The following is a 13,782-nucleotide window of genomic DNA, read 5'->3' on the forward strand; positions in this document are numbered from 1 at the left end:
GAGTCCCCCCTCCCCCACTCCAGGCCCATGACACACTCCTTGCCGTCAGGTCCTCTGGGTTAGCCAGTCACTTTCCTGGCCCTCATTTTGTCCTTTGAGGTCTCCCAGCGGTCACAGGACGGAGGCCAGGAACTGAGGATAGGCTTCCAGCCACTGGTGGCAGGTGTGTGTGTGTGTGTGTGTGTGTGTGTGTGTGTGTGTAGGCACGCCCACTGCACCTGCCCAGGTCCCCATGCCTCTCCACCCCACAGAGACGTGCAAAGGCACAGGGAAGCCCCCAGAAAAGGATCCTGGAGGCCTGGGGCCAACAAGGACTCGGGGATCAGCCGCTGCACTCCGGTGGCCCCTTCCCGCACCAGCGCACTGAGCTCCCCGCCCCTCCGCCTGCAGGCTTTCCTCGGGCTGGAGCCGCCCTCGCGCCACCAGCCCTGCAGAGCCTCTCAGACTCTGAGCACAGCACTCCCGCCCGACACCTGCCTACACCTTTCCGCCCAGGCGCGCTCCCAGAGGCCGCCCCCCATCACCCCGCCAGCCCCCGCCCCCAGCCTGCCCCCGGCCTGTTAACCCACGCGCTCGCGGGGGCAGCACCTCCAGAACAGGAGGGCCGGGGATCACACCCGGGGTGCGAGGCAGTGTCTTGGGGCTGTGCGTCCGGGATAGGGGGCGAGTCCTGTTGGAGGGAGGGCGTGCTGGAGGGGGGTAGCGCGCGTCCTGGGCGAGCGCGCGTTCTGGAAGGAGTGTCCCCAGGGGGTGGGCGCGTCCCCGAGGGGGAGGGCGCAGCTAGGGGCGGGCTTTCGGCGGCCCCACCCTCGACCGCGTCCCCGGGCGCCCCCCACGCACCCAGCCGGGACCGAGCCGACCGCGCGCCGCAGCCATCGGCCATGGAGACGCGAGAGCGGCGGCGCCCGCGGTTTCTGCTGCCGCTGCTTCTGCAGCTGCTGTGCGGTAAGGGGACGCGGGGTCCGGCTCCGGGACGCCCCGACCCCCTCCGGGGCCACGGGGACCCGCGGGCTTCGACTTCCAGCACCCGCGCCTGGCCGCGCCTTTGCCCTGCACGGATCCCGGCCTGCCCGGTGCGCCCGGCTCCGGAGGGGCGAGGGGAGACCCCGGCGCCGTCCCCAGCCTCCGCGGGAGGGTCCTGTCCGCTCTCCCCGGAGGAGCCGAAAGCGACCGACCGGCGCTGGGAAGGGAGGCGCGGGGGGTCCTGCAGGATCTGCCCGGTCGGCTCCTCGCAGCTGCGATGTCCCTGGAATCGCCGCCAGAGGGCTGGGGACGGCCTGCCGTCGCGACACCGAGTGAGCAGAGGCGGTCGGCTGCCGCTTCCCTGTTGGGTAGAGAGCTCCCCGTCCTGGGGCTTTCGCGTGCACACCACTCTCAGGGCGTGGGTGAGAGGAATCCAGACCCCGTAGGGCTCGTCCCTTCCCCGGAGGACAGCCCTTCAGTGTGTGAGCGGGACAGGGAAGGGGGCGGCTCTCTGAGGCTTCCCTCAAGATCCCTTCTCCAGCAAGAAAATGGGGCTCCAGGGAGGATACATTGTTTACGAATCAGGAATGGATTGAATGAAAAGCTGGCTTAGGAAAATTTTAGTAGAGAGATGATCCAAGATCAAGTAAGAGGGTGTGTGTGCTTTTGGGGAGGGCTTGTTTGCAGAGGCTTGCTGGGCAGGCTGCTGAGGTGAGGTGGGCAGCCTGACCCCGGGGCCGGGGGCCCAGGGCCCCTCTGAGGGACCACTGTCCCCTGGGTCCTTTGGGGCATCAGCCTTGCCCTCTCTGGCGCATCGCCCTGGCTGTGAGACGCCAAGTTGAGCCTGTGTGGAGTCGTTGTCGGCTTTGCTGGTTTGGAACTGGCTGCAGCTGTGAGAAAGGACCGGTGAGCCCCTCGGCTTCCCAGTCTCTGGGCTGTCCCCCCCCCCTCCCCAAGATGTCTGGGTGGAGGGACTGTGGCTTCGCCTCACATCGCAGGGTGAGAGCCTGGGGTCAGGTGGATTTCTGGCTGAAGGCAAGAGCCTGGTGCGTGGCGGCTTCAGGACATCGGGAGCACGTTGACTTGGGGTTGCAGGAAGCCTAAAAGTGAGCCCCCTGGACTGGAGCTTTGGCTCCTCCAGGGAAGGGAACCCTTGCTTTATTCCCAGAACCTGCTTTCAGCATGGGATCATGAAGGACCAGACCCAGACCCTACACACATCCGCGTTACCAACACGGGGCTCGTGTCTGGAGGGCCACCTGGCCCGTCCGGGGTGGGTCCGGGGCCTCCCTCCCCCGCCAGGGTGGGGCCAGGCCAGCCTCCCTGCAGACCCAGCCCAGTGCTGGTCCTGCCAGAGCCAGGGTCTTGGGAAGTGGCTGCTGGGCGGGCGAGATGCCCGCTCATGGTCACATGCCGTGTGTCAGAGGTGGGGCTGAGCTCTGGATGGTGCTGCATCGGGAAGGAGGGTCCCAGGGCTGCGACATCTCTGTGGAGTGGGAGCCCGGCCATCCAGGGAGCAGGTCCAGCTGGGGGGCCGGTTCTTGCCGGCGGAGGCCCATCCGGCACTGGCCGTGAAGGGCTGGGCGAGGAAGGTGAATTCGGGTTTCTTGGGCAAATTCCAGAACTCCATTCAGACATGGCAGCTAGTGTGGTGGTGGTGACGCCCAGCTGGGCCCACTTGGCTGGGGCTCGCCCCTGCGCCCAGTCCCCGATTGCGCTCTTTGGTCCGAGTGCGAATCCCAGGGCTTCTCTGCAGCTGCTTAACCTCAAGATCGTAAGGCACTTACCGCCTCAGTTTCCCCTGGTGCAGTGTGGATACAGAAAGAGGAACCTGGGAAGGACTATTGTGACCTTCAGTTGGAGTCTGTCGGTTTAGTCCCCATACCCCGTGCCTGAGTAGGGGGGCTTGGGCATAGACCGGGGAGAGCACTTGGCAGCGCCTGGCTCACGCACCGTGGGAGGCGGAGTCGGGCAGCGGCTATGGCTCCAGGGGCTCACGGCACCCCCAGACGGTGTGAACATAGCACCGAACATTTGCCGGTGGTAAGAGTCATGGTGTCCTCATGCCCGTCCTCTCCTGTCACTCTGACTTGTAAGGACTCAGCTGGGCCCAGGTACCCCTGGGACACAGTGACCGCGCAGACATGGTGGCCGAGAGGTGCCTTGCAGGTCTCCTGAGCCCACTCCTCGTTTTGTAGATATGAAACCGAGGCCTGGGATGAGGAGGGCCCTGCCCAGACTGCAGGGGCAGGGGCAGAACCTTCCAGAAGCTATGGGCACCTAGGGAGCATGAAGGGCTCCCATATTTCATTTCCAAGTGGCGTAAAAGGCCTTCCTCCGGGAAACACATCCTTTAGGCTGCTTCTCGTTTCCTGGAGCCCGGGAGACCCTGAGACAGAAGGAGCACAGACCTGTCTTCTCTTTGTTTCCCCGACGGACCATTGGAAGCAGTTTTGTGTTTCATTTGAATTCCTAAGCCCGCCACTGATGCAGCCGGCGGCTCCCTGGCAGGAGGCTGCGTCTCTACCTTCTGTTATAACCCTGGCTGGGCTGTTGGGTTTCTCCGGGAGCCCAGGTTGTGCACCAGAAATGATGCCAGAGCGCCCCCTCCCTCACCCAGGACACTTCTGGCTGGTCCAGCAGGTGTCCCGCGGTGCCCGCCTCGTGCAGGCCCAGGGGTGGCGCTGTCCTGGCACCTGCACAGCGCGCCTGCGGTCCTTAATGGCACGTTTCCGACCAGCCCTGCCCAAGCTCCTGCTGCTGTGGGGTATGGAGACTCTGATCCAGGAAGGAGGAGGAGGAGGGAGGGAAGAAAGGGGGCCCAAGGGCAGGGGGAAGAGGAGAACAAGAGGGAGGAAGCGCTGAGCTGGGTCTTAGTGGTTTGACAGCAGGTGGTTAGGGCACGCTGGGGGGTCCAGGGGCTCCAGGCTTAGGGGCTCCGGGTCCAGGTCCTGGGGACAAGGGGGTCCAGAGGAGCAGGTCCTGGTGTCGGGGTCCAGTCCAGGCAAGCTCTTGTTGGGAGGTGTGGCAGTGGCTGGCAGGAGGTGACGGCATGGACCCGTGTGGGAGACTTGGATGGGATGCTGAGATGATCTCACGAGGGAAAGGCCAGGCCCAGGGATGGCTCCAAGCACCGGGTGTGGGGAATGCTGGTGGGCTTCCAGCACCCATGGTGGGACACCCACTGGGGAGCTGCAGAGAAAGGTGCCTTTGGAATAGGGCGGCAATGGGAGACAGGAACACAGGCTGGCTTCATCATTGTCCCCGCCGCGTGGCCCCTGGGGGCCTGCACTCCCCAGAGTCACTAACACCTGGCCTACGTGGCCCTGGACCCGGGGCTGCCTTCCTGCCAGAAGGCTGGGCAAATGCAGCTGGGCAGGGTGGGGGGAGGCCCGTTCTGCACACCCTGGCTCATGTTGACTGCACTTGGCTGTGAGAACGTCACTTTTCCTGTGGCCTTTTTTTTTTTTTTACATAGAGATATTTAGCATATTGTTTTTTTATGTTTATTTATTTTTGAGAGAGAGAGAGAGAGAGAATCTAAAGCAGACTCCAGGCTCTGAGCTGTCAGCACAGAGCCTGTCGCGGGGCTTGAACTCACGAACCATGAGATCATGACCTGAGTCGAAGCCAGACGATTAACTGACTGGGCCCACCCAGGCGCCCCTCCTTTGGGTCTTTAAACCGGGGGGATGGGGGCAGCAGGCATGATGCTGTTCCTCAGGCAAACCAAGGATGGGGTTGGCATGAGGGTGTCAAGTCCAGGCTGGTGTGACATGCCCCTGGGGGCAGCTCTGCAGGTAGGTGGCTTGGGCTGGACTCCCCATCGTGTTACTGGGCAGGTGGGTGCCCTTCCCCGCGTGGTGACTCTGTCTTTAAGTGCCTCTGAGAGGGAGACCTGACAGGACAGGGCACTCTGTGGAGATGGCGAGGCTCCTCTTGAAGGCACGTAAGCCTGGGTCTTGGCTGCTGCTTGCCTGGGACCCTGTGATGCAAAGTCTCTGAGGTTGGGTTCAGGGGGAGAGCACTGGGGTTGAAAACTTGGGGTGTCTAGGAGGCTCAGTTGGTTAAGTGTCCAACTCTTGATTTCTGCTCAGGTCATGATCTCACAGTTTGTGAGATCAAGCCCTGCATCAGGCTCTGTGCTGACAGTGTGGAGCCTGCCTGGGATTCTCCCTCTCTCCCTCTGCCCCTCCTTCACTTGCACCTGCGTGTTCTCTCTCAAAATAAATAAACATTAAAATAAAGAGAAAACTGCCCTGGGAGGCCTGCACACCAGTCTGGCTTGGGAGCCACCTTTCCAACCACACTGCCTCTCTTTCACCCCTAAGAACCACGGACGCCCACCCCCTAAGCACAGTGCCTTCTGACTTCATGGCCTCCTATCTATACTAGGCACTTTCCCACTGTTCTTACTGATTTTTTGGTCTATTCATTTGTTCTGTAAATTGTTGAGAGAGGAGTATCAAATTCCCAGCTATAATTGTGGATTTCTCATTTTTCCCCTTGCAGTTGTGTCCATTTTTGCCTCCTGTGTTTTGATGCTGTTATTAGGTGCATACATGTTTAGCATTGCTGTGTCTTTTTGGTGAATCGAACCATTTATCATTATGAAAGCCCCTCCTTATCTCTGGTGATATTCTTTGCTCTGAAAGACACTTCGTTCAATACTCATATAACCACCCCACCTTTCTTTGGATTAGTAGCAGCATATGTCTTCTCCCATCCTTTTCCTTTGAATGTATTTGAGTCTTTTTATTTAAAGTAGGATGCTTGTGAACAGCTATGGTCGGGGCTTGTATATTGATCTCATTTAACAATCTTTGTTTCTCAATTGGAGTGGCTAGACCATCGACTCTAAATCTGACTATTGACGTGGTTTGGTTTAAATCTATCATTTTTACCATCAGTGCTTTTTCTCTTCTCTTTTCATCTGTCTCCTTTTGGACTTAATTTTTAAGAAAAACTTCTCATTGCCTTGTCCTCTTCACTCTTCCCTTCCTCTGTCCCCCCAGAAGTGCCCTTGTGGTCACGGGCCCACCCTCTGTATGACACACAGCCCCTCCCTGAGCCGGCAAGGGCTTCTGGGTCTGTGTGGTGGGAGCATCAGGAGGACTGTGGCCTCCCGTGGGGACTACCTGGCCTGCAGGGCAGAATCGGAGTGGTTCCGAACCTGCCTTTCCTGGTAACAGACATTTCTTTTGCACTTCCTGCGCTTAGAGGGAGCAGCACTCGGTAGAACACGTGACCATAACTTTGCGCTGCTGCCCTCAGGACCTGATCATTCATTCATTCATTCGTTCTCTCGAAAAGTCTTTTCGGAATACCAATGAGGCGCTGGTGGTTAGGGGAGTGAGGGAGCAGCCGGCAATTATCAAACACCTATAGTAATGACATGGTGAAGACGGGAGCCTCTGTGGGCACATGACTAACACCTGTCAGCACAGCCCCCTTGTGCAGCACGGCCTGTTTCCCTCACTTTACAGATGGGGAAACTGAGGTGAGCTGGTGACCAGTGATGCTGGGTGTGAGCGTGGGTCTGCCCGGTTCTGGGTGTGGGCCTTTCTCCTGTTTCCTTCCCCGTGGTTTCTCCTGCAACACAGTACCCTGTGCCAGGACACACACGACAGGGCCGTCCGTCCAAGCACACACATACACAAACACGCATGTACACATACACTCACAGATACCCGGACACAGGTGGCAGGGCTGTGTACACACATACACGTGCACACGTATGCACACACCCCAGAACACACACTGCAGGGGTCATGGGAGGGAAGTTTATGAGGGGGGCCTGACACTTGGAAGGGTGCCTGGGGAGGGAGGGTGGCCGGTCCTGAAGGAGACAGGTGGGCACTGTAGGTGGGGAGATGAGCTGGGGGAAGGTAGAGGTGGAGGGATCGGATCTGGGGGCAGAGGTGGTGGGGAGGGGTATGCTGGGAATCCTGGGGGAGCCTGGGGGGAGGGCGGCCAAAGATCTGGCCTCAGCTTTTGGAACATGAGTCCCTGTGTCACGTTGGCCCTGGGCCTCATGCAATCCAGGACACTGGTTCACATGTGCAGGGCCCCTGCCGATGCCCTCATGGTCTTGGACGGTCAGCAGACCCTGTGGATCTTTCTGGGGACATGCTCTGGGCACCCTTGACCCTCGAGCTGCAGTGGGGCCTCTCTGCCATCCCTGATTGGTGGGACCCACTCCCCACCCCCATCACACCCCTGTCTGTTCTCGGCCTCCTGGACCCCCAGGAGGTGCATCCCCTGTCCTCCCTTGACTTGTCTCCCCACCCTGTGGGAGGTCACAGCCATGGGAGGTCCTGTCTTGGTGACACCCATGTGGAGCCCTTTTTGCACTGGCTTCCACCTCCTTGGGCCACACGGGAGGCCAGGTGAGGGAGGAAGACCCAGCTGCCTGCAGGGCGGGGTGTGGGGGGGATGTCACAGGAGGGCCCCAGGGTCACCTTGCAAACCATTCCTAGCAGTGGAAGGACCACACTGTCCCCTCTCTAGGTGGGTGTCCCCGAGTGGGGGGCTGCAACGAGACGCGCATGCTGGAGAAGCTGCCCCAGTGCGGGCAGGCTTTCGCAGACATGATGCACACAGTGGACGTCTGGAAGTGGTGCCACCTGTCTGAGTTCATCGTGTGAGTGTCCCGGTGCCGCCCCTGCTGCCTCCTGGCCCTCCTGGCTGCAGCCCTGCACGTGCCACTCTTCTGTACCCACCCCTGCCCTCCTCTGCCCTCCCGGCCTTGGCCCTGCCCCTGTCACCCTCCCCTGCCCTCCTGGCGGTGGTCTTGACCCTGCCGCGCTCCCCTGCCCACCCCTGCCCGTTCCCAGCAGGTGCGGAAACTTCACTCTGTTTGGTTCGGGAACAGTTCCCTCACACCGACTGTGCCGGTCCGTGCAGGGGGTGTGGGTGTGGACCTTGCCGCCAGAGCCACTGTCTGCCGGGGCACTGGGCATGGAAGCCCCTAGAACAGCTGTTGGGGATGGAGAGCGAGGGGGTGGTTTGGAGGAATACGGGCTGACGCAGCTGAGCAGACCCAGGGCTCCTAGGGAGGGCGGGGGCCCCTGGCAGGCATGGGGCAGGGACAGCGCAAGACCGTGGTGGCCGCCAGCAGAGCGGGAAGCTGAAGTGGGAGGGTGCAGGCAGGGTGGCCGGCCCATTGCTGACCATCTGCTAGGAGGTAAAAGCCAGCGTGTCTTGATGTTTGATGCAAAGCGCGATCCCAGGCTCCTTCTTGTCCTGGGAGCCCTGAGGAAGCTTCTGGAGAAGGAAGCTCGGACGTCAGGCTTGGAGTGGACACATGAGGAGGGCCAGGGAGGGTGGGATGTCACCACTAAGGCCTCGACGAGGAGGTCAAGGAAACGTCCAGCCCTGGGGCCAGAGGACAGGGCCGGGGGCCATCTGGAGTCGGAGAGCCAGCGGGAGCCGACTTCCCACACCTGCCAAACCCGGCCCCACGCCAAAAGGGGGGCTGATCCCCAGAGCCCTGAGTGGGCAGCACAGCACCCGAGGGCCATCTGGGGAGCCGCTGCGGGTCCAGAGCCCCTCACCGAGGCTTGTCCTCCGGGCTGCTGGGACTGAGCCGGGAACCTGGGGAGAGTGGCTGGTGCCCTGCTGGACCCAGGAGGTGACCCCTTGGGTGAGCCTTCTTTTCTGACACGTAGGGGAGCGGAGGTCCCTTCGGAGGGCCCAGTGGAGCCCGGGAAGTTTCCAGGCAACCCTTTCCCAGGCCCGAGCGCCCACCTGCCGTGGCCCTTCCTGGTTGGGAACCTCCCATGGGACAGGAACCCGAGACCCTAGTACAGCAAGAGGGGTACCCCAAGGCCATACTAGTGCCTCAAAGACAGAGTGACAAGCAAGAGAGGAAGTGCTCCAGACACAGAAAGAGCCACTGGGAGTGAAGCATGGGGCTGAAGCTGAATGTGGGAGGAAGTCTCCCAGGAAGCAGGGGGCGGTCAGGGGCCAGCCACCAGGCCTGGTACCCTGGGGGCAGGAGTTCTAGAAAGAGAGTAAGGAGACACAGAAGGAACTCAGGGACACTGCCAGGCGGGGATGTGGGTCTACAGACCCCAAGGGCTCTCCGGGCACCAAGGGCGTGGACCAGGGAGCGGGCCATGAAGGGGTAGGGCCACGTGTGCAGACAAGAGCAGGCTGGACACATGGGTGAGGAATCAGGCCCCATGCAGCCCTGGAAACCAGGAGATGGCAGGCCGGGGCTTCGGAATTCTAGAATGCACTTCCCAGCCAATTTGTCCTCACGAAGACACCATCAGACACGCAGAGCTCCTACCTCGTGTTTCCTGGGCACCTTTGCTTAGGCACAGGGGTGGCTGTGCCCCCTCCCCCCACAGATGAGTGCAGAGTGGGAGAGAGAGGGGGAGCCCCCCAGGGGCCAAGGGGTCCCAGGGGCAGCGAGCACGAGGTGTGGAGGGCGGCCTGCACCAGGGCCTTCCATGTCTGAGGTTACTGCTCTGTCCCTGCCCTGCAACCAGCTCGTGGAGGATGGAGACTCCCGCCACCACGTCCCCGTCCACCCTGTCAAGGGGTGGCTGCTATCGAGGTTTCCAGATGCCCTTCTCTGCTGCCTGTGAGCAAAAGCACAGGCAGCAAGGAGCCAAGCAGGGGACGCGTCTGCCTGGTGGGGGAGGGCATCTGCGGGGAGCTTCTGGGCTGTGTGCGCCCCTCTGCCGTCTGGGCTACAGCTGCACCCTGGGAGGGGGAGGGAGGCTCTGGGAGCCGCAGCAGGGGGGGACCGGGGAGGCCCTGGGTGACGAGGGGACGCGAGGACGAAAGATACGGAGCAAACACCTTCTTCCTTGTGAACAACACCCCCAGTTCTGTGTCCAGCCTGAGCCGGGGCTGGTGAGTTAACAGGGCTTGGGGCTGCGGGGATGGCAGGAGGCCGGGAGCCGTGTTGTCCGCAGCCCTTGTCGTGTACCCAGCCGACTGGCAGCGTTGAGAGGCAGCAGGCGGGGCATTTTACACGTGGCCCTTGTGAGTCGATCCACGGAGATGGGTCCTGTGCTCAGCTCTGTGTGCACCTGCACGTGTGGCCCCTTGGCCACCCTACTGGGTACGTCCTAGGAGCCCCACTTACAGAGGAGAAACTGAGGCTCAGGGACATAAGAAATGTGGCTGGAGGAAGCCTGTTTGGTGCACTGTTCCCAGCTGCCCTCTGGGGGCGTGGGGTCGGGCTCCACTGCCTGTGTCCCTACCTCGTCTCAGCGCCCCCCCCTCCCCTGGAGCCTGGGGAGGGTGGTGGTGGCCTTCTGGGAGGCAAGGGAGTCAGAACACAGGGCTCCTGGCAGACCCGGGGACGGGGGCTGCTCCAGGCAAAGGCCTTGGCCGGGTGTCAGGTCAGATGCTTCCCGGGAGGCAGGTCGCTGAACCTGGACATGCAGGGGATGGTCTGGGGGTCCTGGGCTTCCCGCGGACCTGTCCTGGGCGCATCCCAGGCTCTGGATGTGATTCAGGCCGTCCCCTTTGCTTCCGGCTCTCTTTAGGCCGTGTGGGCTCTTCCTCGTAGGCCTTACCTGGTGCTGGCAGGAGGGGCGGGCGCCGGGAGGGCCTGGCCAAGTGGGTCTGCTGCCCCCATCTCCTGTCCCCGTTGGGCAGATGGCGTCTGTGCAGGAAACTCCTTGTGGGAAGCAGTTCCTTCCTGTTGGTGGCTCAGGCCAGGCCACCTTCCCCAGGACAGTGCAGGGAAGGAGGGGATGGGGCGCAGAGCCTCAGGCCAGCCTCACCCCAGCCTGTGCTCGCCCTCCAGCTCCCGCCCTGTATGCGGGGCTCAGCCAGGCGGCAGCACGGGCAGTGGACAGAGCGGGTGCACCCCAGCAGGTGTCCATCTGGCCTTCTCTCCAGAGCATCTTGGATGGTGGGTGTCAGTCGAGGCCCCACCTCCAGAGGCCACTCGTGTCCAGGGCCAGGCGGGTCCTGGTGGCTGCACCTTGTCAACTGTTAGGAGACCATCCAGAGCCCACCTACTGGACAGATGAGGCTTTCCCTGGGTGGTTTGCTGATGAGGGACAGGGAGGCCCGTGGGGGGAGGCGGCTCCAGCCTGTCCTGTCTGAGGGGGCTGTCCCCTCCTGACCTGGCAAATGAGGCAGCTGGTGCTTGGCCTCAGAGAGACCCTCCCCTGGGGCTCAGAGAGTGTCCAGATGATGAGGGCCCTGCCGGTCGTGCAGCGTCTCCCTTGGAGAAGGGGCAGGCCTGTGTCCTCTGGGCAGACCTGGGAAGGCTCTGGGGGCTCTCGGCCTCAGGGGGAGCCAGTCACCACCTGAGGTGTGGGCGGGACTCAGCCTCGGGGCTTCCTTGCTCTGGCTGCTCTTTGTTGAGATGCCAAGTTTGGGGTTGGGCTGGAGGATGCCTGGGTCTGTGCAGAGATCATCGTCACTGGCGTGGGGCATCCTGCCAGGCCCAGTAGAGCACAGCTGTGCGCCTGGGGGAGGCGGTGAGGCTCGGGGAGAGCGGGGCTGAGCCCCGGGGCAGAAAGGTTTGCGGCAGGGCAGGGTCCCCTCACCCTTGCCTCTGGGCAAGAAGGTAAAGAATGGATCCCTGGGTCCCAGCAGGTCTGACAGGGCCCGGAGGGCGCTCCTGTCTGCTGTCCAGACACACCTCCTCCCCCGGCCCCCTTGGACCGGGCCCCCTTCCCCTGCCCTCCTCCCCCTGGCCCCCTGGGACCGTGCCCCCTTCCCCTGCCCTCCTCCCCCTGGCCCCCTGGGACTGTGCCCCCTTCCCCTGCCCTCCAGGGTTAAGGCCGGCAGGAGGGGGCGCAGGGAGCCGGGTGGTCACCGCTCTGCCTCCGCAGGTACTACCAGAGCTTTACCAACTGCACCGAGGTGGAGACCAACGTGGTGGGCTGCTACTGGCCCAACCCCCTGGCGCAAGGCTTCATCACCGGCATCCACAGGCAGTTCTTCTCCAACTGCACGGTGGACAGGGCACACTGGGAGGACCCTCCAGACGAGGTCCTCATCCCGCTCATCGTCGTGCCCGTCCTGCTGACCGTGGCCATGGCCGGCCTGGTGGTGTGGCGCAGCAAACGCGCTGGCCAGCTGCTGTGAGGGCGCCCTGAGGGGGGGGGGCGGGGAGGCAGGGCGGGGGGGCTGGAGAGCCAGCGGAGGCTGCGGCGGCCCCACCCCCACCCCCATCCCATCTGGCTACCTGCGAGCCTTATGTGGTTCACCCGGGCTTGTCCTCTCCTGGGCCTGGGAAGAAGGCGCACCGAGGCCGGAGCTGTGCGGGGAACGATTGGCTGCTGCTGCGCCCTCCGCCCACGCTGGGCTGGGGCCTCCAGGGTTTCCAGGCCTTCCTGACCCTTGCCCAGGCACCCTGCCCTGACCCCAGCCCCCGCCTGGCTCGGACCCTACCTCCCAACCTGAGCTCAACCCCTGCGCTGACCCACCCCCTGTCCTGACCCCACCCCCTGCTCTGACCACGCCCCCCCCTCTGACCCCACCTTCTGCTCTGACCCCACCCCTGGCCCTGATTCCACCTCCTGACCTACCCACCCCCTGTCCAGGCTTCACCCTATTCTGTCACTGCTATGGGTCCCCTGTCCTGGCCTGCCCACCCCCACCTGCACTGGGTGGGGTAGATTGTCAGCTGGGTGTTTGTACTGCCTGGTGCCCTGTGTCTGAGCCCTCCTGGCCGAGAGCCCATGCTCATCCTGCGGCCAGAAAACCTGAGACTGAGGGTCAGGCCGGAGTCCCCCGGGGGCCGTGCACGGCCTGAGACCCCCTGTCTGCGCCCACAACCAGAGACTGGGCTGCGGTGGGTGCAGGCCTCCTTCCTAGGCCCCTGCGAGCCAGGCCCTCTGAGCTGGGGTCCTGTGAGCCCCAGTGCTGGCTGAGCTGTCTGTGCTGTGTGCTTTCTCTGAGTAAACAGTCATCCTGCTTGTGGGGCATCCTGTTTTATTTCGGGGTATTCAGAGAGAGTCCCGCCTCTTGGGGCTGACAGGTCCTCATACCTGTTTTCCAGATGGGGAGTGGCTGGCCGTGTCCCAGGGTGGTCTCTGGGATGCCGGCTGGTGGCTCCTTGCTGGGGTGAGTGGTGGGGCTGGGCTCCAAGGGCGGCGAGAGAGACCTGGCAGGCAGGTCCCTTGTCCTCCCGAGGCCATGCTCCTCTTCCAACCGGGCTCTTGGTGGCCTTCACCACAAGGTCCCAGCAGAATGGAGCAGGCAACGGCTGGATCTCGTGGGCTGGGATCTCGTGGGTTGGGATCTTGTGGGCTGGGAAGTGGCGGTCCCCTCCCAAAGGCTCTCTGCCCTCACCTGGCCACCAGAGCCTCCCTGCTTCCCCGCTGTGTGACTGGGTCCCTGCCTTGGGGAACCCTCGTCTGTCTGTCCACCGTGGCTCTGAGAATCATCTCTGGCTGGAGGTGAGGTATGAATGTCCCCTGCTCAGCTTTGCGGGGACGACAGGTCACGGAGCAGCCTGGGAGGTCTCAGAGTCCCATGTTCAGTGACCGAAGGAGAGAATGTGTGGCCCCTGCTGCGGGCGGGCGGGTGTTCCTCTGGGTCTCCCTGGGCTGTGGCATGTCCCCGGTGCAGTTGTTCGTAGTAACCTCTAACCCAAGCTCCGTGGAGCTGGCAAACTTCTATGCAGTCAGCTGCTTGTCAGCGGGGACCCTGCTGGACTCCGTCCCTTTCCACCTCGGCCTCTCTCAGCACCCCCCGCCCCTGGCTTTGCCTTGGGTCTCTCATCCCTGATGCTGAGTGGGTATCACCTGAGCACCAGAGGCTGCTTGCTTTGGCCTAAATTCTGGGCTCCATGTGTTTAGAAGGATGTCATTTTAGTCTGTGTCGGTGGCT

General features: G+C 62.6%; 1 protein-coding gene across 1 annotated transcript; it reads left to right on the forward strand.

Annotated features, from left to right (window-relative positions):
- Window positions 1-802: 802 nt before the first annotated feature.
- On the forward strand, window positions 803-12,865 carry RAMP3 (receptor activity modifying protein 3). The gene is made up of 3 exons (XM_047850864.1): window positions 803-945; window positions 7,474-7,606; window positions 11,778-12,865. The coding sequence occupies exons 1-3, from the start codon at window positions 882-884 to the stop codon at window positions 12,031-12,033; spliced, it is 453 nt and encodes a 150-aa protein (XP_047706820.1). The 5' UTR covers window positions 803-881; the 3' UTR covers window positions 12,034-12,865.
- The last annotated feature ends 917 nt before the right edge of the window (window positions 12,866-13,782 follow it).

This window comes from Prionailurus viverrinus, chromosome A2 (assembly GCF_022837055.1).
Source record: "Prionailurus viverrinus isolate Anna chromosome A2, UM_Priviv_1.0, whole genome shotgun sequence".
In the NCBI taxonomy this organism is placed as follows: Eukaryota; Metazoa; Chordata; class Mammalia; order Carnivora; family Felidae; genus Prionailurus; species Prionailurus viverrinus.